Below are 26430 nucleotides of genomic sequence, written 5' to 3' on the forward strand. Positions count from 1 at the left end.
AGAGGCAGTGTTCTGGTGAATTGGGACCGGTTTAGACCACAGTATTTAGTACAGTAGCTGGTTGGTAGAGAGGCAGTGTTCTGGTGAATTGGGACCGGTTTAGACCACAGTATTTAGTACAGTAGCTGGTTGGTAGAGAGGCAGTGTTCTGGTGAATTGGGACCGGTTTAGACCACAGTATTTAGTACAGTAGCTGGTTGGTAGAGAGGCAGTGTTCTGGTGAATTGGGACCGGTTTAGACCACAGTATTTAGTACAGTAGCTGGTTGGTAGAGAGGCAGTGTTCTGGTGAATTGGGACCGGTTTAGACCACAGTATTTAGTACAGTAGCTGGTTGGTAGAGAGGCAGTGTTCTGGTGAATTGGGACCGGTTTAGACCACAGTATTTAGTACAGTAGCTGGTTGGTAGAGAGGCAGTGTTCTGGTGAATTGGGACCGGTTTAGACCACAGTATTTAGTAGCAGTAGCTGGTTGGTAGAGAGGCAGTGTTCTGGTGAATTGGGACCGGTTTAGACCACAGTATTTAGTACAGTAGCTGGTTGGTAGAGAGGCAGTGTTCTGGTGAATTGGGACCGGTTTAGACCACAGTATTTAGTACAGTAGCTGGTTGGTAGGAGGCAGTGTTCTGGTGAATTGGGACCGGTTTAGACCACAGTATTTAGTACAGTAGCTGGTTGGTAGAGAGGCAGTGTTCTGGTGAATTGGGACCGACCACAGTATTTTAGACCAGTGTTCAGTATTTAGTACAGTAGCTGGTTGGTAGAGAGGCAGTGTTCTGGTGAATTGGGACCGGTTTAGACCACAGTATTTAGTACAGTAGCTGGTTGGTAGAGAGGCAGTGTTCTGGTGAATTGGGACCGGTTTAGACCACAGTATTTAGTACAGTAGCTGGTTGGTATTGGGAGAGGCAGTGTTCTGGTGAATTGGGACCGGTTTAGACCACAGTATTTAGTACAGTAGCTGGTTGGTAGAGAGGCAGTGTTCTGGTGAATTGGGACCGGTTTAGACCACAGTATTTAGTACAGTAGCTGGTTGGTAGAGAGGCAGTGTTCTGGTGAATTGGGACCGGTTTAGACCACAGTATTTAGTACAGTAGCTGGTTGGTAGGTAGGCAGTGTTTGTAAAGAGAGGACATGGCAGCTCCTCTCCAAGCCGCTCAGGGTCTAATGCATTAGTAATGGCTGTGTGTCCTAGGGGCCATTCCTCACAGTGTAATTACCATCCTGCCTGTTATATTACTATGTCAGCTATTTACTTAAAACCTTAATCGATATTAAAAAAATAAAGAACACTTTTAATGGCTGAAGCTAAATTGTCTCTGACAGCAGAGGAGAACAACAGCCATTACTGTCACAGACACAAACACAACATATTGAACAGACAATCTGTCTCTAGACTAATCCTGAAAACTAGGAGACATACAGCAAGGTCCTCAAATATCCTGCTGATCTGACTCAGACACACACACACACACACACACACACACACATTTACCTGTTGCAGGCATCCTGGGAAAGAGGGCTGGACTGTGTGACATTCTGATCCCTGACCCTGAGAGCACTCGTGGTGTCTGCTGGGAGCTGTAGTTTGTCAGTGTGTCAGAGGAGTGTGGTGGTGGGTCACTCATCAGGGAAAGAGAAGGAGAGGGGTGGCATGACATGGCTGACTGGGTGGATAGGCGTTCCTCTTGTGATGGAATCGACACCTTCCTAGAGGACAGAGCATCTGGAGGTGATGGCGTTGACATGGTGGATAACGGTTTTGGAGGTGACCTGTAGGACACAGGACTTCCTGGTGACACGGGAGAGAGAGGGTCTCTGGGTGACTTGGTATTTTGTGACCTGCTGGATAATCGTTTCCTAGGTGACTGAGAGTACGGCAAGGCGGACGATAAGGGCTCTGGTGGTGACGGCGATGACTGAGACTTCAGGGAGAGAGGTTTTGGAGGTGACAACCTGTCAGGCAGGTGTTTGGGATAAATAAACCTGGAGGCCTGAAGACCTTTGGGTAACGGAGGTGACTCTGGCTCCAAGAGGCTCGAAGGTGAGAGAGTGAATGTGGACCTGAGGGAGTGGAGAGAGGGTGGAGAGGGAGACAGAGAGGATGGGGGCCTGAGGGAGTGGAGAGAGGGTGGAGAGGGAGACAGAGAGGATGGGGGCCTGAGGGAGTGGAGAGAGGGTGGAGAGGGAGGCAGAGAGGATGGGGGCCTGAGGGAGTGGAGAGAGGGTGGAGAGGGAGACAGAGAGGATGGGGGCCTGAGGGAGTGGAGAGAGGGTGGAGAGGGAGACAGAGAGGATGGGGGCCTGAGGGAGTGGAGAGAGGGTGGAGAGGGAGGCAGAGAGGATGGGGGCCTGAGGGAGTGGAGAGAGGGTGGAGAGGGAGACAGAGAGGATGGGGGCCTGAGGGAGTGGAGAGAGGGTGGAGAGGGAGACAGAGAGAATGGGGGCCCTGCAGATAAGAGCTCTGGATTGGGTATAGAGGGAGAAGGGCTGGGGGATGAGGGGTCTAGAGTTGACTGATGGAGGTTGTAAGAGCAGTCCGTTCGTGTTGACTTGGCTGGTGTCTTGGATGACGACCCAGGGGTCTTTGGTCGTCTGGGCTGAGGTGACGCAGTGGTGGACCTTGGAGACCGTACACTAGTGTGGTCAGGTTGTGGTATCTGAGTGGTCCCCACTTTAGAGACCAATGGAGGGCGAGGTGACCAGGTCACTGGAGACCCAGACAACATGGCTCCCTGGGACAATGCATTGTGGGACAGGTTAGGACCTCCAATTGCATTGACTTCCTCTTGCCTGTGATAGATAGATAGATAGATAGACAGACAGACAGACAGACAGACAGACAGACAGACAGACAGACAGACAGACAGACAGACAGACAGACAGACAGACAGACAGACAGACAGACAGACAGACAGACAGACAGACAGACAGACAGACAGATAGATAGATAGATAGATAGATAGATAGATAGATAGATAGATAGATAGATAGATAGATAGATAGATAGATAGATAGATAGATAGATAGATAGATAGATTCAAACATCCATAAATCAATTCAACAGTCATGGACCTCTTCTCTAAACACCCAGCCCTCCTCTATCCACAGTGTTCCCTCTAAACACCCAGCCCTCCTCTATCCACAGTGTTCCCTCTAAACACCCAGGCCTCCTCTATCCACAGTGTTCCCTCTAAACACCCAGCCCTCCTCTATCCACAGTGTTGCCTCTCTCTCCTCTAAAAGGCAAAACTTCTCAATAACATTCTCCTCTGTAAGTAATAATCACATCAAGCAGTCAGTCCACCTATATAATGAAATATGTGATGTTGCCACTTCAAGGCCAGAGGCCAGGATGATGAGCTTGAGATTGTTGCTGTTGCTATTACAGGGGCTGAGTCACTGGCTTACTGGGGCTCTCTCATGCCGTCCCTGGAAGGGGTGCGTCACCTGAGTGGGTTGATTCACTGATGTGGTCATCCTGTCTGGGTTGGCGCCCCCCCTTGGGTTGTGCCATGGCAGAGATCTTTGTGGGCTATACTCAGCCTTGTCTCAGGATGGTAAGTTGGTGGTTGAAGATATCCCTCTAGTGGTGTGGGGGCTGTGCTTTGGCAAAGTGGGTGGGGTTATATCCTTCCTGTTTGGCCCTGTCCGGCGGTGTCCTCGGATGGGGCCACAGTGTCTCCTGACCCCTCCTGTCTCAGCCTCCATTATTTATGCTGCAGTAGTTTATGTGTCGGGGGGCTAGGGTCAGTTTGTTATATCTGGAGTACTTCTCCTGTCCTATTCGGTGTCCTGTGTGAATCTAAGTGTGCGTTCTCTAATTCTCTCCTTCTCTCTTTCTTTCTCTCTCTCGGAGGACCTGAGCCCTAGGACCATGCCCCAGGACTACCTGACATGATGACTCCTTGCTGTCCCCAGTCCACCTGGCCGTGCTGCTGCTCCAGTTTCAACTGTTCTGCCTTATTATTATTCAACCATGCTGGTCATTTATGAACATTTGAACATCTTGGCCATGTTCTGTTATAATCTCCACCCGGCACAGCCAGAAGAGGACTGGCCACCCCACATATGCTCTCTCTAATTCTCTCTTTCTTTCTCTCTCTCGGAGGACCTGAGCCCTAGGACCATGCCCCAGGACTACCTGACATGATGACTCCTTGCTGTCCCCAGTCCATCTGACCGTGCTGCTGCTCCAGTTTCAACTGTTCTGCCTTATTATACGACCATGCTGGTCATTTATGAACATTTGAACATCTTGGCCATGTTCTGTTATAATCTCCACCCGGCACAGCCAGAAGAGGACTGGCCACCCCACATAGCCTGGTTCCTCTCTAGGTTTCTTCCTAGGTTTTGGCCTTTCTAGGGAGTTTTTCCTAGCCACCGTGCTTCTACACCTGCATTGCTTGCTGTTTGGGGTTTTAGGCTGGGTTTCTGTACAGCACTTTGAGATATCAGCTGATGTACGAAGGGCTATATGAATACATTTGATTTGATTTGATTTGATTCAGAGGAAACCTTTGTCTTACTTTGTGTTGTCTTCTGCCTTCTGTTCAGTAACAAACCCTCTGTCTCTAACTGTCTGTGAAGAATGAAAAGAGAGAGAGAAGTAAATCCTATTCGCAGACAGGCCTGTGTGTGTGTGTGTGTGTGTGTGTGTGTGTGTGTGTGTGTGTGTCTCCATAGTAACAGCAGATATTGGAGGGTGGTTTAAGAGGCCTCTTAAGACTCACCTCCTCATCTAACTCCTCTATGCTCAGACACGATCCAGGTGAAGGCTCTGGCTCAGCGCTGCCCCCGCAGGATGACACAGCAAACAGCGAGGCACAGTACCTCCTCAACTCCACATCCTCAGCTAGAGAGAACAACCAAACATACACACTGTTACGGAGAGAGTGGGGGGAGAGAGAGAGGGGGAGAGATAATGAGGGGGAGAGGGACAGCGAGAGACGGGCAGAAGGAGAGAGATAGATAGTGAGGGGGATAGAGAGGAGCCCTCCTCTCCTGTCCTTAGTAAACAGCCCTCCTCTCCTGTCCTTAGTAAACAGCCCTCCTCTCCTGTCCTTAGTAAACAGCCCTCCTCTCCTGTCCTTAGTAGCCAGCCCTCCTCTCCTGTCCTTAGTAAACAGCCCTCCTCTCCTGTCCTTAGTAAACAGCCCTCCTCTCCTGTCCTTAGTAAACAGCCCTCCTCTCCTGTCCTTAGTAGACAGCCCTCCTCTCCTGTCCTTAGTAGCCAGCCCTCCTCTCCTGTCCTTAGTAAACAGCCCTCCTCTCCTGTCCTTAGTAAACAGCCCTCCTCTCCTGTCCTTAGTAAACAGCCCTCCTCTCCTGTTCTTAGTAGACAGCCCTCCTCTCCTGTCCTTAGTAAACATCCCTCCTCTCCTGTCCTTAGTAAACATCCCTCTTCTCCTGTCCTTAGTAAACATCCCTCCTCTCCTGTCCTTAGTAAACATCCCTCCTCTCCTGTCCTTAGTAAACATCCCTCCTCTCCTGTCCTTAGTAAACAGCCCTCTTCTCCTGTCCTTAGTAAACAGCCCTCCTGTCCTGTCCTTAGTAAACAGCCCTCCTCTCCTGTCCTTAGTAAACAGCCCTCCTCTCCTGTCCTTAGTATCCAGCCCTCCTCTGCTGTCCTTAGTAAACAGCCCTCCTCTCCTGTCCTTAGTAAACAGCCCTCCTCTCCTGTCCTTAGTAAACAGCCCTCCTCTCCTGTCCTTAGTAAACAGCCCTCCTCTCCTGTCCTTAGTAAACAGCCCTCCTCTCCTGTCCTTAGTAAACAGCCCTCCTCTCCTGTCCTTAGTAAACAGCCCTCCTCTCTTGTCCTTAGTAAACAGCCCTCCTCTCCTGTCCTTAGTAAATACTTCACACAGCACTCATTTTTTAGAGTGAAAGACAAGGAAAGACAGAAAACATCCTGGGAAACTGGACTGTCCTAAGAGACAGGTCGAGGGGACGAGCTGTCTGGGAAACTGGACTGTCGTAAGAGACAGGTCGAGGGGACTAGCTGTCTGGGAAACTGGACTGTCGTAAGAGACAGGTCGAGGGGACGAGCTGTCTGGGAAACTGGACTGTCGTAAGAGACAGGTAGAGGGGACGAGCTGTCTGGGAAACTGGACTGTCGTAAGAGACAGGTCGAGGGGACGAGCTGTCTGGGAAACTGGACTGTCCGAAGAGACAGGTCGAGGGGACGAGCTGTCTGGGAAACTGGACTGTCCTAAGAGACAGGTCGAGGGGGCGAGCTGTCTGGGAAACTGGACTGTCCTAAGAGACAGGTCGAGGGGAAGAGCTGTCTGGGAAACTGGACTGTCCTAAGGGACAGGTCGAGGGGACGAGCTGTCTGGGAAACTGGATTGTCGTAAGAGACAGGTCGAGGGGACGAGCTGTCTGGGAAACTGGACTGTCCTAAGAGACAGGTCGAGGGGACGAGTTGTCTGGGAAACTGGACTGTCGTAAGAGACAGGTCGAGGGGACGAGCTGTCTGGGAAACTGGACTGTCGTAAGAGACAGGTAGAGGGGACCAGCTGTCTGGGAAACTGGACTGTCCTAAGAGACAGGTAGAGGGGACGAGCTGTCTGGGAAACTGGACTGTCCTAAGAGACAGGTCAAGGGGACGAGCTGTCTGGGAAACTGGACTGTCGTAAGAGACAGGTCGAGGGGACGAGCTGTCTGGGAAACTGGACTGTCCTAAGAGACAGGTCGAGGGGACGAGCTGTCTGGGAAACTGGACTGTCCTAAGAGACAGGTCGAGGGGACGAGCTGTCTGGGAAACTGGACTGTCCTAAGAGACAGGTCGAGGGGGACGAGCTGTCTGGGAAACTGGACTGTCGTAAGAGACAGGTCGAGGGGACGAGCTGTCTGGGAAACTGGACTGTCCTAAGAGACAGGTCGAGGGGACGAGCTGTCTGGGAAACTGGACTGTCCTAAGAGACAGGTCGAGGGGACGAGCTGTCTGGGAAACTGGACTGTCCTAAGAGACAGGTCGAGGGGACTAGCTGTCTGGGAAACTGGACTGTCGTAAGAGACAGGTCGAGGGGACGAGCTGTATGGGAAACTGGACTGTCTAAGAGACAGGTAGAGGGGACGAGCTGTCTGGGAAACTGGACTGTCCTAAGAGACAGGTCGAGGGGACGAGCTGTCTGGAAAACTGGACTGTCGTAAGAGACAGGTAGAGGGGACGAGCTGTCTGGGAAACTGGACTGTCCGAAGAGACAGGTCGAGGGGACGAGCTGTCTGGGAAACTGGACTGTCCTAAGAGACAGGTCGAGGGGACGAGCTGTCTGGGAAACTGGACTGTCGTAAGAGACAGGTCGAGGGGACGAGCTGTCTGGGAAACTGGACTGTCCTAAGAGACAGGTCGAGGGGACGAGCTGTCTGGGAAACTGGACTGTCGTAAGAGACAGGTCGAGGGGACGAGCTGTCTGGGAAACTGGACTGTCGTAAGAGACAGGTCGAGGGGACGAGCTGTCTGGGAAACTGGACTGTCCTAAGAGACAGGTAGAGGGGGGACGAGCTGTCTGGGAAACTGGACTGTCGTAAGAGACAGGTAGAGGGGACGAGCTGTCTGGGAAACTGGACTGTCGTAAGAGACAGGTCGAGGGGACGAGCTGTCTGGGAAACTGGACTGTCCGAAGAGACAGGTCGAGGGGACGAGCTGTCTGGGAAACTGGACTGTCCGAAGAGACAGGTCGAGGGGACGAGCTGTCTGGGAAACTGGACTGTCCGAAGAGACAGGTCGAGGGGACGAGCTGTCTGGGAAACTGGACTGTCCTAAGAGACAGGTTGAGGGGGCGAGCTGTCTGGGGGAAACTGGACTGTCCTAAGAGACAGGTCGAGGGGAAGAGCTGTCTGGGAAACTGGACTGTCCTAAGAGACAGGTCGAGGGGACGAGCTGTCTGGGAAACTGGACTGTCCTAAGAGACAGGTCGAGGGGACGAGCTGTCTGGGAAACTGGACTGTCCTAAGAGACAGGTCGAGGGGACGAGCTGTCTGGGAAACTGGACTGTCCTAAGAGACAGGTCGAGGGGACGAGCTGTCTGGGAAACTGGACTGTCGTAAGAGACAGGTCGAGGGGACGAGCTGTCTGGGAAACTGGACTGTCCTAAGAGACAGGTCGAGGGGACGAGCTGTCTGGGAAACTGGAGTGTCCTAAGAGACAGGTCGAGGGGACGAGCTGTCTGGGAAACTGGACTGTCCTAAGAGACAGGTCGAGGGGACTAGCTGTCTGGGAAACTGGACTGTCCTAAGAGACAGGTCGAGGGGACGAGCTGTCTGGGAAACTGGAGTGTCCTAAGAGACAGGTCGAGGGGACGAGCTGTCTGGGAAACTGGACTGTCCTAAGAGACAGGTCGAGGGGACTAGCTGTCTGGGAAACTGGACTGTCGTAAGAGACAGGTCGAGGGGACGAGCTGTATGGGAAACTGGACTGTCTAAGAGACAGGTAGAGGGGACGAGCTGTCTGGGAAACTGGACTGTCCTAAGAGACAGGTCGAGGGGACGAGCTGTCTGGGAAACTGGACTGTCCGAAGAGACAGGTCGAGAGGACGAGCTGTCTGGGAAACTGGACTGTCCTAAGAGACAGGTCGAGGGGACGAGCTGTCTGGGAAACTGGACTGTCGTAAGAGACAGGTCGAGGGGACGAGCTGTCTGGGAAACTGGACTGTCCTAAGAGACAGGTCGAGGGGACGAGCTGTCTGGGAAACTGGACTGTCGTAAGAGACAGGTCGAGGGGACGAGCTGTCTGGGAAACTGGACTGTCCTAAGAGACAGGTCGAGGGGACGAGCTGTCTGGGAAACTGGATTGTCCTAAGAGACAGGTCGAGGGGGACGAGCTGTCTGGGAAACTGGACTGTCCTAAGAGACAGGTCGAGGGGACGAGCTGTCTGGGAAACTGAACTGTCCTAAGAGACAGGTCGAGGGGACGAGCTGTCTGGGAAACTGGACTGTCCTAAGAGACAGGTCGAGGGGACGAGCTGTCTGGGAAACTGGACTGTCGTAAGAGACAGGTAGAGGGGACGAGCTGTCTGGGAAACTGGACTGTCCTAAGAGACAGGTCGAGGGACGAGCTGTCTGGGAAACTGGACTGTCGTAAGAGACAGGTCGAGGGGACGAGCTGTCTGGGAAACTGGACTGTCGTAAGAGACAGGTAGAGGGGACGAGCTGTCTGGGAAACTGGACTGTCCTAAGAGACAGGTCGAGGGGACGAGCTGTCTGGGAAACTGGACTGTCCTAAGAGACAGGTCGAGGGGACGAGCTGTCTGGGAAACTGGACTGTCCTAAGAGACAGGTCGAGGGGACGAGCTGTCTGGGAAACTGGACTGTCCTAAGAGACAGGTCGAGGGGACGAGCTGTCTGGGAAACTGGACTGTCCTAAGAGACAGATCGAGGGGACTAGCTGTCTGATACAGAGAATTTGAAGATTGAACCTGCAACTCCCAGACAGTTGAGTTTGAATAGCTGAATAACTTTTAGATATTTTTCTTACACAAACAGTGCTTCAACGTCAATAGTATCGACAGGGTATAGGGGCAGGGATTTGAGATTAGCCCGTTTTGAGAGGGTACATGGTTTGAGAAGGTAGAAGGAGATGTAACCAGTAGATTCAGGAGGTTAAATGATTTTGATGTTCTGTCCTTTAGGACAGAGGACTACAGGTGATTTTTAGATCATTTTTTAATATAACCAGGCAAGTCAGTTAAGAACAAATTCTTATTTACAATGACGGCCTACCCCGGCCAAACCCTAACCTGGATGACTCTGGGCCAATTGTGAGCGACCCTATGGGACTCCAAATCCCGTCCGGTTGTGATACAGCCCGAAATCGAACCAGGGTCTGTACTGACACCTCTAGCAATGAGATGCAGTGCCTTAGACCGCTCCGCCACTCGGGAGCCCGAGTTCTGACCGTATACATAGAGTCTGACTGATGTTCTGTTTATTGGGGGGGAAGCTACAGGAGCAGATAACCCCAGAGAAGCCTTACTCCGACAACTGTAAGGTGGCCAGATACCCAGCAGGCTCCACTGACTAGTGAGTTGTAGGTCTGACCCCCACTCCTGCACCCCGTGCCCAGTTAGAGTGCACCCTGTCAGGCATCAGCCGGTCCTAACGGCCACCTGCCCAGACACAGCCAGTGATTACCCATCACGCCAGCAAGTACGGGAAGAGAGAGAAACAGTTGACCCACAAGGAAGGAGGTGATTCTTTAAACTTGTTTGGAGCGTGTGTGTGTGTGTGTGTGTGTGTGTGTGTGTGTGTGTGTGTGTGTGTGTGTGTAACCCACCTGTCAGTGTGTGTGTGTGTGTGTGTGTGTGTGTGTCTGTCTTTGTGTGTGTGTGTGTGTGTGTGTGTGTGTGTCTGTCTTTGTGTGTGTGTGTGTGTGTGTCTTTGTGTGCGTGTGTGTGTGTCTGTCTTTGTGTGTGTGTGTGTGTCTTTTGTGTGTGTGTGTGTGTGTGTGTGTGTGTGTGTGTGTGTGTGTGTGTGTGTGTGTGTGTGTGTGTGTGTGTGTGTAACCCACCTGTCAGTGTGTGTGTTGGGGAGCTCTGCACTGAGACCAGGGAGGACACTGGTTGATAGGCTTCCATCGGCTTCCTGACAAAAAGACAGCAGACCCCCCGACCCAAAACAGACAGATTAGATAGATGTCCCTCTTTCCACTACCATCATCCCCTGCACCTCTCTTCCTCCCCCCTCCCACCCACTGTGACCCCACCCAGAAGCGACAGATAGATTAAACAGATAGATGGATGGGTATGTCCATGTCAAAGAGACAGTTGGATGTGATGGAGATATTTTCAAACAGACACATAGATAAGAAAGACAGACAGACAGACAGACAGACAGACAGACAGACAGACAGACAGACAGACAGACAGACAGACAGACAGACAGACAGACAGACAGACAGACAGATAAGAAAGACAGACAGACAGACAGACAGACAGACAGACAGACAGACAGACAGACAGACAGACAGACAGACAGACAGACAGACAGACAGACAGACAGACAGACAGACAGATAGATAGATCTCCCTCGACTCTCCCTCGGCTCTCTTCCAACTCATCCCATTCCAGGCCTACTGCCAGAGAGACAGGCCAAAGTGTTCCACAGGGTTTGAGATGGGTGAAAGATTTCCAACAACACCATGGTTTAAATCCAATAGAGCATATGTTTACTCTGCAGTTAATAATTGCTCTCCCTCATTATATTCCCTGTACCTTCCTCTCCTCATCTCTCCCTCATTATATTCCCTGTACCCTCCTCTCCTCATTATATTCCCTGTACCCTCCTCTCCTCATCTCCTCATTATATTCCCTGTACCCTCCTCTCCTCATCTCTCCCTCATTATATTCCCTGTACCCTCCTCTCCTCATCATATTCCCTGTACCCTCCTCTCCTCATCTCCCTCATTATATTCCCTGTACCCTCCTCTCCTCATCTCCCTCATTATATTCCCTGTACCCTCCTCTCCTCATCTCTCCCTCATTATATTCCCTGTACCCTCCTCTCCTCATCTCTTCCTCATTATATTCCCTGTACCCTCCTCTCCTCATTGTATTCCATGTGCCCTCCTCTCCTCATTATATTCCCTGTACCCTCCTCTCCTCATCTCTCCCTCATTATATTCCCTGTACCCTCCTCTCCTCCCCCTCTACTACTACACCCTCCCCCTCTTCTACTCCCCCTCTCCTCCCCCTCTACTACTACGCCCTCTAGCTCTGCCTCCCCTCTCATCCCCTCTAACTACTACCCTCTAGCTCTGCCTCCCCTCTCCTCCCCCTCTACTACTACACCCTCTAGCTCTGCCTCCCCCTCTCCTCCCCCCTCTACTACTACACCCTCTAGCTCTGCCCCCTCTCCTCCCCCTCTACTACTACACCCTCTAGCTCTGCCTCCCCCTCTCCTCCCCCTCTACTACTACATCCCCTAGCTCTGCCTCCCCTCTCCGCCCCCTCTGCTACTACAACACCCTCTAGCTCTGCCTCCCCCTCTACTACTACACCCCTAGCTCTGCCTCCCCCTCTCCTCCCCCTCTACTACTACACCCTCTAGCTCTGCCCCCCTCTCCTCCCCCTCTACTACTACACCCTCTAGCTCTGCCCCCCTCTCCTCCCCCTCTACTACTACACCCTCTAGCTCTGCCTCCCCCTCTACTACTACACCCTCTAGCTCTGCCTCCCACCTCTACTACTACATCCTCTAGCTCTGCCTCCCCCTCTACTACTACACCCTCTAGCTCTGCCTCCCCTCTACTACTACACCCCTAGCTCTGCCTCCCCTCTCCTCCCCCTCTACTACTACACCCTCTAGCTCTGCCCCCTCTCCTCCCCCTCTACTACTACACCCTCTAGCTCTGCCTCCCCCTCTCCTCCCCCTCTACTACTACATCCCCTAGCTCTGCCTCCCCCTCTCCGCCCCCTCTGCTACTACAACACCCTCTAGCTCTGCCTCCCCCTCTACTACTACACCCCTAGCTCTGCCTCCCATTCTCCTCCCCCTCTACTACTACACCCTCTAGCTCTGCCCCCCTCTCCTCCCCCTCTACTACTACACCCTCTAGCTCTGCCTCCCCCTCTACTACTACACCCTCTAGCTCTGCCTCCCCCTCTACTACTACACCCTCTAGCTCTGCCTCCCCTCTACTACTACATCCTCTAGCTCTGCCTCCCCTCTCCTCCCCTCTACTACTACACCCCCTAGCTCTGGCTCCCCCTCTCCTCCCCCTCTACTACTACACTCTCTAGCTCTGCCTCCTCCCTCTCCTCCCCTCTGCTACTACACCCTCTAGCTCCGCCTCCCCTGTTCCTCACTCCCTTCCTCCCCCATAATGCTACAGCGGCCCCAACGCAGGCAGCAGAGATTGCCTCTGAAGAGAAAGGAGCAGAGGACTTATGGCTAGTCCACTCCAGAAACAACTCAGCTGAAATCAGTGCTGGTCAAAAGGTGTTCAATGTAATAGCTTTACAATCCTGCCCCTCCACGAGAGGAGACCTTAGAGGCATGGCAACCATAGAATTTCATTAGAACCATGGCAACCATAGAACTTGATAATCCTCTCAGCCAGCCAGCAGCATTGGCCTCCACAGACACATCAAATGGCAGCAGCTCTCCTCCCAGAGCATGGCCATCATCAAATTTGATAGACAGCCAAGATGGTGTGTGTGTGTGTGTGAGTGTGTGAGTGAGTGAGTGAGTGAGTGAGTGAGTGAGTGAGTGAGTGAGTGAGTGAGTGAGTGAGTGAGTGAGTGAGTGAGTGAGTGAGTGACCTGATACTAAGTTGTCTTTTTCATCATGAGGTTGTTGGCTCCAGAGGTTTGCCAGTTTTTATGCTTCATGCGTATTAAACATGAACCATACTGGGAGATGGTAATGAGAACATAAAAGTTAACGCTCTCTCTGCCTGGGTCCTGTTGGAGCCGTATGTGACTGGGTGTGTCTGCACATGTGCCTGTGATTCTCCAACTGTGCCTCAGTGTACTGTATTGTGTGTGTGTGTGTGTGTGTGTGTGTGTGTGTGTGTGTGTGTGTGTGTGTGTGTGTGTGTGTGAGATCGTAAAGTTAGTGCTGAAGCTGACGAGATCCACTGTGTTGAAATGAGATCCACTGTGTTGAAATGAGATCCACTGTGTTGAAATGAGATCCACTGTGCTGAAATGAGATACACTGTGTTGAAATCCACTGTGTTGAAATGAGATCCACTGTGTTGAAATGAGATCCACTGTGTTGAAATGAGATCCACTGTGTTGAAATGAGATCCACTGTGTTGAAATGAGATCCACTGTGTTGAAATGAGATCCACTGTGTTGAAATGAGATCCACTGGGCTGAAATGAGATCCACTGTGTTGAAATGAGATCCACTGTGTTGAAATGAGATCAACTGAGTTGAAATGAGATCCACTGTGTTGAAATCCACTGTGTTGAAATGAGATCCACTGGGCTGAAATGAGATCCACTGTGTTGAAATGAGATCCACTGTGCTGAAATGAGATCCACTGTGTTGAAATGAGATCCACTGTGTTGAAATGAGATCCACTGTGTTGAAATGAGATCCACGGTGCTGAAATGAGATCCACTGTGTCGAAATGAGATCCACTGTGTTGAAATGAGATCCACTGTGTTGAAATGAGATCCACTGTGCTGAAATAAGATCCACTGTGCTGAAATGAGATCCACTGTGTTGAAATGAGATCCACTGTGTTGAAATGAGATCCACTGTGTTGAAATGAGATCCACTATGTTGAAATGAGATCCACTGTGCTGAAATGAGATCCACTGTGTTGAAATGAGATCCACTGTGTTGAAATGAGATCCACTGTGCTGAAATTAGATCCACTGTGCTGAAATGAAATCCACTGTGTTGAAATGAGATCCACTGCGCTGAAATGAGATCCACTGTGTTGAAATGAGATCCACTGTGTTGAAATGAGATCCACTGTGTTGAAATCCACTGTGTTGAAATGAGATCCACTGGGCTGAAATGAGATCCACTGGGCTGAAATGAGATCCACTATGTTGAAATGAGATCCACTGTGTTGAAATGAGATCCACTGTGTTGAAATCCACTGTGTTGAAATGAGATCCACTGGGCTGAAATGAGATCCACTGGGCTGAAATGAGATCCACTGTGTTGAAATGAGATCCACTGCGCTGAAATGAGATCCACTGTGTTGAAATGAGATCCACTGTGTTGAAATGAGATCCACTGTTTTGAAATGCGATCCACTGTGCTGAAATGAGATCCACTATGTTGAAATGAGATCCACTGTGTTGAAATGAGATCCACTGTGTTGAAATCCACTGTGTTGAAATGAGATCCACTGGGCTGAAATGAGATCCACTATGTTGAAATGAGATCCACTGTGTTGAAATGAGATCCACTGTGCTGACATGAGATCCACTGTGTTGAAATTCACTGTGTTGAAATGAGATCCACTGGGCTGAAATGAGATCCACTGGGCTGAAATGAGACCCACTGTGTTGAAATGAGATCCACTGTGTTGAAATTAGATCCACTGGGCTGAAATTAGATCCACTGTGCTGAAATTAGATCCACTGTGTTGAAATGAGATCCACTGTGTTGAAATGAGATCCACTGTGTTAAAATGAGATCAACTGTGTTGAAATGAGATCCACTGGGTTGAAATTAGATCCACTGTGTTGAAATGAGATCCACTGTGTTGAAATGAGATCCACTGGGCTGAAATGAGATGCAGTGGGCTGAAATGAGATCCACTGTGTTGAAATGAGATCCACTGTGTTGAAATGAGATCCACTGTGTTGAAATGAGATCCACTGGGCTGAAATGAGATCCACTGTGTTGAAATGAGATCCACTGGGTTGAAATGAGATCCACTGGGTTGAAATGAGATCCACTGTGTTGAAATGAGATCCACTGTGTTGAAATTAGATCCACTGTGCTGAAATGAGATCCACTGTGCTGAAATGAGATCCACTGTGTTGAAATGAGATCCACTGTGCTGAAATGAGATCCACTGTGTTGAAATGAGATTCACTGTGTGTGTTAAAATGAGATCCACTGTGTTAAAATGAGATCCACTGTGTTAAAATGAGATCCACTGTGTTGAAATGAGATCCACTGTGCTGAAATGAGATCCACTGTGTTGAAATGATCCACTGTGTTGAAATGAGATCCACTGTGCTGAAATGAGATCCACTGTTCTGAAATGAGATCCACTGTGTTGAAATGAGATCCACTGTGCTGAAATGAGATCCACTGTGTTGAAATGAAATCCACTGTGTTGAAATGAGATCCACTGTGTTTTTAAATGAGATCCACTGTGCTGAAATGAGATCCACTGTGTGAAATGAGATCCACTGTGTTGAAATGAGATCCACTGGGCTGAAATGAGATCCACTGTGTGAAATGAAATGAAAAGATCCACTGTGTTGAAATGAGATCCACTGTGCTGAAATGAGATCCACTGTGCTGAAATGAGATCCACTGTGCTGAAATGAGATCCACTGTGTTGAAATGAGATCCACTGTGTTGAAATGAGATCCACTGTGCTGAAATGAGACTGTGCTGAAATGAGATCCACTGTGTTGAAATGAAATGAGATCCACCTGACATGAGATCCACTGTGTTGAAATTCACTGTGTTGAAATGAGATCCACTGGGCTGAAATGAGATCCACTGGGCTGAAATGAGATCCACTGTGTTGAAATGAGATCCACTGTGCTGAAATGAGATCCACTGTGTTGAAATGAGATCCACTGAAATGAGATCCACTGTGAAATGAGATCCACTGTGCTGAAATGAGATCCACTGTGTTGAAATGAGATCCACTGTGTTGAAATGAGATCCACTGTGTTGAAATGAGATCCACTGTTGAAATGAGATCCACTGTGTTGAAATGAGATCCACTGGTTGAAATGAGATCCACTGTGTTGAAATGAGATCCACTGGTTGAAATGAGATCCACTGTGTTGAAATGAGATCCACTGTGTTGAAATGAGATCCACTGTGTTGAAATGAGATCCACTGTGTTGAAATGAGATCCACTGTGTTGAAATGAGATCCACTATGTTGAAATGATGTTGAAATGAGATCCACTGTGTTGAAATGAGATCCACTGTGCTGAAATGAGATAAGTTAACACTTTGGACAGTGCCGCACTTCACTGTCACCCCTGGTCTACCTCTCCCCAAGTCTCTCTCTCCCTCTCCTCTCTCCAGTCTCTCTCTCTCTCTCTCTCTCTCTCTCTCTACATCTCTCTCTCTCTACAGTCTCTCTCTCTACAGTCTCTCTCTCTCTGAATTTAATTCAATTCACCCTCTCTCTTTCTCTCTCTCTCTCTACAGCCTCTCTCTCTCTACAGTCTCTCTCTCTCTCTCTCTCTCTCTCTCTCTCTCTCTCTCTCTCACCTGCGGTGTCTCTTGATGAGAAGTCTGTCCATGTAACTGAGACTGTGTTGGGTGAACTCCACCTTCACTGGTCCTCTCTCAGCCCCACTGTCACTCAGGTCTGACTGGGTCACCATCACTTCCACTGATACTACATGGAGAGAGAGAGTTAAAGAAAAGGGAGAAGGGAGATTTGGAGAAGGGGAAGGGGAGAAAGAGAGTTGTGCGGGAAGAGGGAGAAAGGCCGAGAAAAAAGGTAAGGAGAAGGAGAAGGGATGGACAGGGAGAAGGGGTGGACAGAGGGAGAAGGAGAGACAGAGGGAGAAGGAGTGGACAGAGGGAGAAGGAGTGGACAGAGGGAGAAAGGATGGACAGAGGGAGAAGGAGAGACAGAGGGAGAAGGAGTGGACAGAGGGAGGGAGAAGGAGAAGGGGTGAGACAGAGGGAGAAGGAGTGGACAGAGGGAGAAGGGAGACAGAGGGAGAAGGGGTGGACAGAGGGAGAAGGAGTGGACAGAGGGAGAAGGGGTGGACAGAGGGAGAAGGAGAGAGACAGAGGGAGAAGGAGGGACAGAGGGAGAAGGAGTGGACAGAGGGAGAAGAGGGAGAGGGAGAAGGGTGGACAGAGGGAGAAGGAGAGACAGAGGGAGAAGGGATGGACAGAGGGAGAAGGAGTGGACAGAGGGGAGAAGGAGAGACAGAGGGAGAAGGAGAGACAGAGGGAGAAGGGGTGGACAGAGGGAGAAGGAGAGACAGAGGGAGAAGGGATGGACAGAGGGAGAAGGAGAGACAGAGGGAGAAGGGATGGACAGAGGGAGAAGGAGAGACAGAGGGAGAAGGAGAGACAGAGGAGAAGGGATGGACAGAGGGAGAAGGAGAGACAGAGGAGAAGGGGTGGACAGAGGGAGAAGGAGACAGAGAGAGAAGGGATGGACAGAGGGAGAAGGGAGACAGAGGGAGAAAGAGAGACAGAGGGAGAAGGAGAGACAGAGGGAGAAGGGTGGACAGAGGGAGAAGGAGAGACAGAGGGAGAAGGGATGGACAGAGGGAGAAGGAGAGACAGAGGGAGAAGGAGAGACAGAGGGAGAAGGGGTGGACAGAGGGAGAAGGAGAGACAGAGGGAGAAGGAGAGACAGAGGGAGAAGGAGTGGACAGAGGGAGAAGGGGTGGACAGAGGGAGAAGGAGGACAGAGGGAGAAGGGGTGGACAGAGGGAGAAGAGGGATGAGACAGAGGACAGAGAGAAGAGAGACAGAGGGAGAAAGAGAGACAGAGGGAGAAGGGATGGACAGAGGGAGAAGGAGAGACAGAGGGAGAAGGGAGAGACAGAGGTAGAAGGGATGGACAGAGGGAGAAGGAGAGACAGAGGGAGAAGGACAGAGGGACAGAGGGAGGGAGAAGGAGAGACAGAGGAGAAGGGGTGGACAGAGGGAGAAGGAGAGACAGAGGGAGAAGGAGTGGACAGAGGGAGAAGGTGGACAGAGGGAGAGGGAGAGAGGAGGAGTGGACAGAGGGAGAAGGAGAGACAGAGGGAGAAGGAGAGACAGAGGGAGAAGGAGTGGACAGAGGGAGAAGGGAGAGACAGAGGACAGAGAGAAGGAGTGGACAGAGGGAGAAGGGATGGACAGAGGGAGAAAGGAGAGACAGAGGGAGAAGGAGAGACAGAGGGAGAAGGGGTGGACAGAGGGAGAAGGAGAGACAGAGGGAGAAGGAGTGGACAGAGGGAGAAGGAGAGACAGAGGGAGAAGGAGAGACAGAGGAGAAGGAGTGGACAGAGGGAGAAGGGGTGGACAGAGGGAGAAGGGAGTGGACAGAGGGAGAAGGAGAGACAGAGGGAGAAGGGGTGGACAGAGGGAGAAGGAGTGGACAGAGGGAGAAGGAGGACAGAGGGAGAAGGAGTGGACAGAGGGAGAAGGAGTGGACAGAGGGAGAAAGGGATGGACAGAGGGAGAAGGGGTGGACAGAGGGAGAAGGAGTGGACAGAGGGAGAAGGGGTGGACAGAGGGAGAAGGAGATGGACAGAGGGAGAAGGAGAGACAGAGGGAGAAGGGATGGACAGAGGGAGAAGGAGAGACAGAGGGAGAAGGGGTGGACAGAGGGAGAAGGAGTGGACAGAGGGAGAAGGAGAGGACAGAGGGAGAAGGAGTGGACAGAGGGAGAAGGAGAGACAGAGGGAGAAGGGGAGACAGAGGGAGAAGGGATGGACAGAGGGAGAAGGGGTGGACAGAGGGAGAAGGGGATGGACAGAGGGAGAAGGAGAGACAGAGGGAGAAGGGATGGACAGAGGGAGAAGGAGAGACAGAGGGAGAAGGGGTGGACAGAGGGAGAAGGAGAGACAGAGGGAGAAGGAGTGGACAGAGGGAGAAGGAGAGACAGAGGGAGAAGGGGTGGACAGAGGGAGAAGGGATGGACAGAGGGAGAAGGAGTGGACAGAGGGAGAAGGAGTGGACAGAGGGAGAAGGAGTGGACAGAGGGAGAAGGGGATGGACAGAGGGAGAAGGAGTGGACAGAGGGAGAAGGAGTGGACAGAGGGAGAAGGGGTGGACAGAGGGAGAAGGGGATGGACAGAGGGAGAAGGAGAGACAGAGGGAGAAGGGATGGACAGAGGGAGAAGGAGAGACAGAGGGAGAAGGGGATGGACAGAGGGAGAAGGAGAGACAGAGGTAGAAGGGATGGACAGAGGGAGAAGGAGAGACAGAGGGAGAAGGAGATGGACAGAGGGAGAAGGAGAGACAGAGGGAGAAGGGATGGACAGAGGGAGAAGGAGAGACAGAGAGAAGGGATGGACAGAGGGAGAAGGAGAGACAGAGGGAGAAGGGGTGGACAGAGGGAGAAGGAGAGACAGAGGGAGAAGGGGTGGACAGAGGGAGAAGGAGAGACAGAGGGAGAAGGGGTGGACAGAGGGAGAAGGAGAGACAGAGGGAGAAGGGGTGGACAGAGGGAGAAGGGATGGACAGAGGGAGAAGGATGGACAGAGGGAGAAGGAGAGACAGAGGAGAAGGGATGGACAGAGGGAGAAGGAGAGACAGAGGGAGAAGGGGTGGACAGAGGGAGAAGGAGAGACAGAGGGAGAAGGAGAGACAGAGGGAGAAGGGATGGACAGAGGGAGAAGGGGTGGACAGAGGGAGAAGGAGAGACAGAGGGAGAAGGATGGACAGAGGGAGAAGGGGTGGACAGAGGGAGAAGGGATGGACAGAGGGAGAAGGAGAGACAGAGGAGAAGGGATGGACAGAGGGAGAAGGGATGGACAGAGGGAGAAAGAGAGACAGAGGTAGAAGGGATGGACAGAGGGAGAAGGAGAGACAGAGGGAGAAGGGGTGGACAGAGGGAGAAGGAGAGACAGAGGGAGAAGGGGTGGACAGAGGGAGAAGGAGAGACAGAGGGAGAAGGGGTGGACAGAGGGAGAAGGAGAGACAGAGGGAGAAGGGATGGACAGAGGGAGAAGGAGAGACAGAGGGAGAAGGGGTGGACAGAGGGAGAAGGATGGACAGAGGGAGAAGGGGTGGACAGAGGGAGAAGTGGACAGAGGGAGAAGGAGTGGACAGAGGGAGAAGGAGTGGACAGAGGGAGAAAGAGAGACAGAGGAGAAGGGATGGACAGAGGGAGAAGGGATGGACAGAGGGAGAAGGAGTGGACAGAGGGAGAAGGAGTGGACAGAGGGAGAAGGGATGGACAGAGGGAGAAGGGGTGGACAGAGGGAGAAGGAGAGACAGAGGGAGAAGGAGTGGACAGAGGGAGAAGGATGGACAGAGGGAGAAGGAGAGACAGAGGGAGAAGGAGTGGACAGAGGGAGAAGGAGTGGACAGAGGGAGAAGGGGTGGACAGAGGGAGAAGGAGAGACAGAGGGAGAAAGAGAGGCAGACATATTATGGCACTACTCTGGACACATTTGGTGTAATGCCAGCTTTACATTAGGTTTCCCTGCCAATGGGTTGACAGAAGAAATGAGGCAAAATGCAGAAATAAAGGGAGTGAAGCAAAGTCTGTCCAAGCATTAGAGAACTAATAAACCGGCCAAACACCTTCTCAAGTGTTCCTCCTCCAACTGCTCTGCTCTTCAACCGATCGCTGCCTACACCCGCCCGCCCGTCCAGCATCGCTACTCTGGACGCTTCTGACTTAGAATATGTGGACAACTACAAATACCCAGGTGTCTGGTTAGACTGTAAACTCTCCTTCCAGACTCACATGAAACATCTTCAATCCAAAATTGAATCTAGAATCGGCTGAACTATTTTGCAACAAATGCTTCCAAACATACCCTTGTAAAACTGACCATCCTACCGATCCTCGACTTCGGCGATGTACATTTACAAGCCTCCCAACACTCTACTCAACAAAATTGGATGTAGTCTATCACAGTGCCCTCCGTTTTGTCACCAAAGCCCCATACACTACCCACCATTGCGACCTGTACGCTCTCGCTGGTTGGCCCTCGCTTCATACTCATTGCCAAACCCACTGGCTACAGGTTATCTACAAGTCTCTGCTAGGTAAAGTCCCGCCTTATCTCAGCTCACTGGTCACCATAGCAGCACCCACCCACAGCGCGCGTTCCAGCAGGTATATCTCACTGGTCACCATAGCAGCACCCACCCACAGCACGCATTCCAGCAGGTATATCTCACTGGTCACCATAGCAACACCCACCCGTAGCACGCGCTCCAGCAGGTATATCTCACTGGTCACCATAGCAACACCCACCCGTAGCACGCGCTCCAGCAGGTATATCTCACTGGTCACCATAGCAACACCCACCCGTAGCACGCACTCCAGCAGGTATATCTCACTGGTCACCATAGCAGCACCCACCCGTAGCACGCACTCCAGCAGGTATATCTCACTGGTCACCATAGCAGCACCCACCCGTAGCACGCACTCCAGCAGGTATATCTCACTGGTCACCATAGCAGCACCCACCTGTAGCACGCGCTCCAGCAGGTATATCTCACTGGTCACCATTTCCTTCCAGTTCTCTGCTGCAAATGACTGGAATGAACTGCAAAATCTCTGAAGCTGGAGACTCACATCTCCCTCACTAACTTTAAGCACCAGCTGTCAGAGCAGCTCACAGATCACTGCACCTGTACATCCATCTGTAAATAGCCCATCTATCTACCATCCCCATACAGTATTTATTTATTTATCTTGCTCCTTTGCACCCATCTCTACCTGCACATTCATCATCTGCACATCAATCACTCTAGTGTCTAATTGGTATATTGTAACACCCACCATGGCCTATTCATTGCCTCCTCCCTTATCTCACCTCATTTGCACTCACTGTATATAGATTTTCTTCAACTGCATTATTGACTGTATGTTTGTTTTAGCAGGTATATCTGTGTTGTTGTTTGTGTCGAACTGCTTTGCTTTATCTTGGCCAGGTCGCAGTTGTAAATGAGAACTTGTTCTCAAATGGACTGGTTAAATAAACTGAAATCAAAAATAATTAACCTGGAAGCCAGCTAACACCTCCCAACACTGCAATCATTATCTTATAGTGGAACCCAGCTATCACTGCAATCATTATCTCTATAGTGGAATCCCTCCTATCACTGCAATCATTATCTCTATCTGTGGAACCCCCCTATCACTGCAATCATTATCCATGGAACCCCTCCTATCACAGCAATCATTATCTCTATAGTGGAACCCCTCCTATCACTGCAATCATTATCTCTATAGTGGAACCCCTCTATCCTGCAATCATTATCTCAGTGGAACCCCTCCATCACTGCTATCATTATCTCTATAGTGAACCCCTCTATCACTGCAATCATTATCTCTATAGTGGAACCCCTCCTATCACTACTGGCATTATCTCTATAGTGGAACACCTCCCAACACTGCAATCTTATCTCTATTGGCCCTCCTATCACTGCTATCATTATCTCTATAGTGGAACCCTCCTATCACTGCAATCATTATCTCTTAGTGGAACCCCTCCTATCACTGCAATCATTATCTCTATAGTGGAACCCCTCCTATCACTGCAATCATTATCTCTATAGTGGAACCCCTCCTATCACTTCAATCATTATCTCTATAGTGAACCCCTTCTATCACTGCAGGTCATTATCTCTAAGTGGAACCCCTCTATCACTGCTATCATTATCTAAATAGTGGAACCCCTCCTATCACTAAATCATTATCTCTATAGTGGAACCCTCCTATCACTGCAATCATTATCTCTATAGTGGAACCCCTCCTAGCACTGCAATCATTATCTCTATAGTGGAACCCCTCATATCACTGCAATCATTATCTCTATAGTGGAACCCCTCCTATCACTGCAATCATTATCTCTATAGTGGAACCCCTTCTATCACTGCAATCATTATCTCTATAGTGGAACCCCTCCTATCACTGCAATCATTATCTCTATAGTGGAACCCCTCCTATCACTGCAATCATTATCTCTATAGTGGAACCCCTCCTATCACTGCAATCATTATCTCTATAGTGGAACCCCTCCTATCACTGCAATCATTATCTCTATAGTGGAACCCCTCCTATCACTGTAATCATTATCTATACAGTGGAACCCCTCCTATCACTGCAATCATTATCTCTATAGTGGAACCCCTCCCAACACTGCTATCATTATCTCTATAGTGGAACCCCTCCCAACACTGCTATCATTATCTCTATAGTGGAACCTCTCCTATCACTGCAATCATTATCTCTATAGTGGAACCCCTCCTATCACTGTAATCATTATCTATATAGTGGAACCCCTCCTATCACTGCAATCATTATCTCTATAGTGGAACACCTCCCAACACTGCTATCATTATCTCTATAGTGGAACCTTTCCTATCACTGCAATCATTATCTCTATAGTGGAACCTCTCCTATCACTGCTATCATTATCTCTATAGCGGAACCCCTCCTATCACTACTATCATTATCTCTATAGTGGAATCCCTCCCAACACTGCTATCATTATCTCTATAGTGGAACCCCTCCTATCACTGCAATCATTATCACCTGCTCTAATTATCTCAATATGCAGCAACCATGACTCTAGCCCTTTCTGCAGCCGGTAAACACTTTCTATAGGACCTGAAGAGATCAGGGGGGTACTTAGTCCAGCGCAGGATGGACATTAGTCTTCATCCTTCACTTCTAATCCTCTTCCTGTCCTAAACATTAGCTCCAGTCCTAGTCTTTAATCACCATTATCTATCCCTTACAGATGGAATCCTCTGCCCCAACACCGTTGTAACTGAAACAGTGCTACTGTCTGCCCCAACACCGTTGTAACAGTGTCACTGTCTGCCCCAACACCGTTGTAACAGTGTCACTGTCTGCCCCAACACCGTTGTAACAGTGTCACTGTCTGCCCCTAACACCGTTGTAACAGTGTCACTGTCTGCCCCAACACCATTGTAACAGTGTCACTGTCTGCCCCAACACCGTTGTAGCTGACCTAACCTTAACCTTAACCCGAACCTTAACCCTAACCTTAACCCTAACCTTAACCTTAACCCTAACCCTAACCTTAACCCTAACCTTAACCTTAACCTTAACCCGAACCTTAACCGTAACCCTAACCTTAACCCTAACCCTAACCTTAACCCTAACCCTAACCTTAACCCTAACCCTAACCTTAACCCTAACCCTAACCTTAACCCTAACCTTAACCTTAACCCTAACCTTAACCCTAACCCTAACCCTAACCTTAACCTTAACCCTAACCTTAACCCTAACCTTAACCCTAACCCTAACCTTAACCCTAGCCCTAACCCTAACCTTAACCCTAACCCTGGTTGACCTTTAAAGATTCCAGCTTTAACTTCCCCCTGATGCCTCCCCAAACCCAAACCTCCTTCTGTGCGGTGCTTTCTCACCCACCACAGGGATACATACGGTATGCACCAGTACCTCTACAGTGTTTCACCACAGGGATACATACGGTATGTAGCAGTACCTCCACAGTGTTTCACCACAGGGATACATACGGTATGTAGCAGTACCTCCACAGTGTTTCACCACAGGGATACATACGGTATGTAGCAGTACCTCTACAGTGTTTCACCACAGGGATACCTACGGTATGTAGCAGTACCTCCACAGTGTTTCACCACAGGGATACATACGGTATGTAGCAGTACCTCTACAGTGTTTCACCACAGGGATACATACGGGTATGCACCAGTACCTCTACAGTGTTTCACCACAGGGATACATATGGGTATGTAGCAGTACCTCCACAGTGTTTCACCACAGGGATACATACGGGTATGTAGCAGTACCTCCACAGTGTTTCACCACAGGGATACATACGGGTATGTAGCAGTACCTCCACAGTGTTTCACCACAGGGATACATACGGTATGTAGCAGTACCTCTACAGTGTTTCACCACAGGGATACATACGGGTATGTAGCAGTACCTCCACAGTGTTTCACCACAGGGATACATACGGTATGTAGCAGTACCTCTACAGTGTTTCACCACAGGGATACATACGGGTATGTAGCAGTACCTCCACAGTGTTTCACCACAGAGATACATACGGGTATGTAGCAGTACCTCTACAGTGTTTCCTCTCCTCATAACAACCCCAAACATCACTACTGTACTGCTTTTTAACACAACACAGAAGAGGAGGAGGAGGAAGAGGGGGAAGAGGAGGTGGACATCGACACAGACTGAGACCCAGTACTATAGCTCTATCATTTCAGGGCAGTGAAAGAGACAGAGAAGACTAGTCACACGAGTGGACCAAACAAACGTTTCACAATAGGAGTTATACAAGCACTGAAAGAGGGAGAGAACGAGGGAGAGACAGAGAAAGAAAGGAGTGGGCAGGTGAAGGATGCCAGGTACATGCTGAGCACTTCTGCCTGTATGTCTGCCTTTATAGTTTCTACTATTACCCATCATCCATCGCTGTCTGAGTGGATGTGCAGTTCTAGTACGTTCCCCTGTCTGTAAACCAAACCATTAGTCATTGCATGGTGTGTGTGTGTGTGTGTGTGTGTGTGTGTGTGTTATACCTGTCCGTGCTTGGAAGGGTCTCCAGATTGCATCTCCTCTCTCTCCTCCCTCTCTTCTCTCTCCTCTCCACTGCCTGAGTGCCTCCTGAAAGGAGAGAGCTGACTCCTCCTCATCATATTGTCCTCCCAGCAGTGAGGTAGTCAGAATCTCCTTCTCCTCTTCATCCTCCAGTTCATCAAACTCCTCTTCCTCCTCCCCCAAGGGATTCACAACTAAAACCTGTGACATTGAGAAACACAATGATCACTTTAAGAAAGGAGGAAGGTAGCTTTTTTAATAACCTGGCTAAGGACATTATCTCCTGATGACCTCTCACCTGGCTTCCCTGTGCATTGTGGGTATGTGTAACAGCGGGAGCGGCCTGGGTCCTTCTCTCCGGCCCCCTCACCCCTCCACCTCTCCCAGCCATCTGGGAATCAGACTTGGGGTTGGGCTGAACTTGTCTCTGGAAGTGACTCACAACATCCAGTGTGCTCACCGAGGTCTGGATCTCTGTCTGTGAGGAGAGAGAGGGGGAGTGATGAGTGACACAAACACACATCTTTACAACTACTCCTGTTGCTA

General features: G+C 50.4%; 2 protein-coding genes across 2 annotated transcripts in view; both read right to left on the reverse strand.

Annotated features, from left to right (window-relative positions):
* LOC112237141 overlaps positions 1-2151 on the reverse strand; it is a 39983-nt gene extending 37832 nt beyond the window's left edge. The window contains exon 1 of the mRNA XM_042314577.1: positions 1494-2151. Within this exon, the coding sequence (XP_042170511.1) occupies positions 1494-1746 (253 nt within the window). The 5' untranslated portion in view covers positions 1747-2151. The remainder of the gene's footprint in view (positions 1-1493) is intronic.
* On the reverse strand, positions 1859-26365 carry LOC121844458 (phostensin-like). The gene is made up of 9 exons (XM_042314576.1): positions 26183-26365; positions 25866-26085; positions 16881-17010; positions 10509-10582; positions 4732-4853; positions 4528-4580; positions 2336-2791; positions 2001-2062; positions 1859-1923 (listed from the first exon to the last, which is right to left on the reverse strand). The coding sequence occupies exons 1-9, from the start codon at positions 26273-26275 to the stop codon at positions 1859-1861; spliced, it is 1275 nt and encodes a 424-aa protein (XP_042170510.1). The 5' UTR covers positions 26276-26365.
* Positions 26366-26430: the final 65 nt, after the last annotated feature.

The sequence above is a fragment of the Oncorhynchus tshawytscha genome, unplaced genomic scaffold, assembly GCF_018296145.1.
Source record: "Oncorhynchus tshawytscha isolate Ot180627B unplaced genomic scaffold, Otsh_v2.0 Un_scaffold_14471_pilon_pilon, whole genome shotgun sequence".
Classification (NCBI taxonomy): Eukaryota; Metazoa; Chordata; class Actinopteri; order Salmoniformes; family Salmonidae; genus Oncorhynchus; species Oncorhynchus tshawytscha.

Excerpts from the sequence above, each read along its gene's own strand:
- LOC121844458 (XM_042314576.1), bottom strand. The coding sequence starts at position 26,275 with ATGGCTGGGAGAGGTGGAGGGGTGAGGGGGCCGGAGAGAAGGACCCAG. Across the intron at positions 2,063-2,335 it reads CTCAGGCCCCCATCCTCTCT|GTCCACATTCACTCTCTCAC; the intron begins GCCTCCCTCTCC and ends CCACTCCCTCAG. Across the intron at positions 1,924-2,000 it reads GTCACCTCCGTTACCCAAAG|TCTCAGTCATCGCCGTCACC; the intron begins GTCTTCAGGCCT and ends CTCTCCCTGAAG.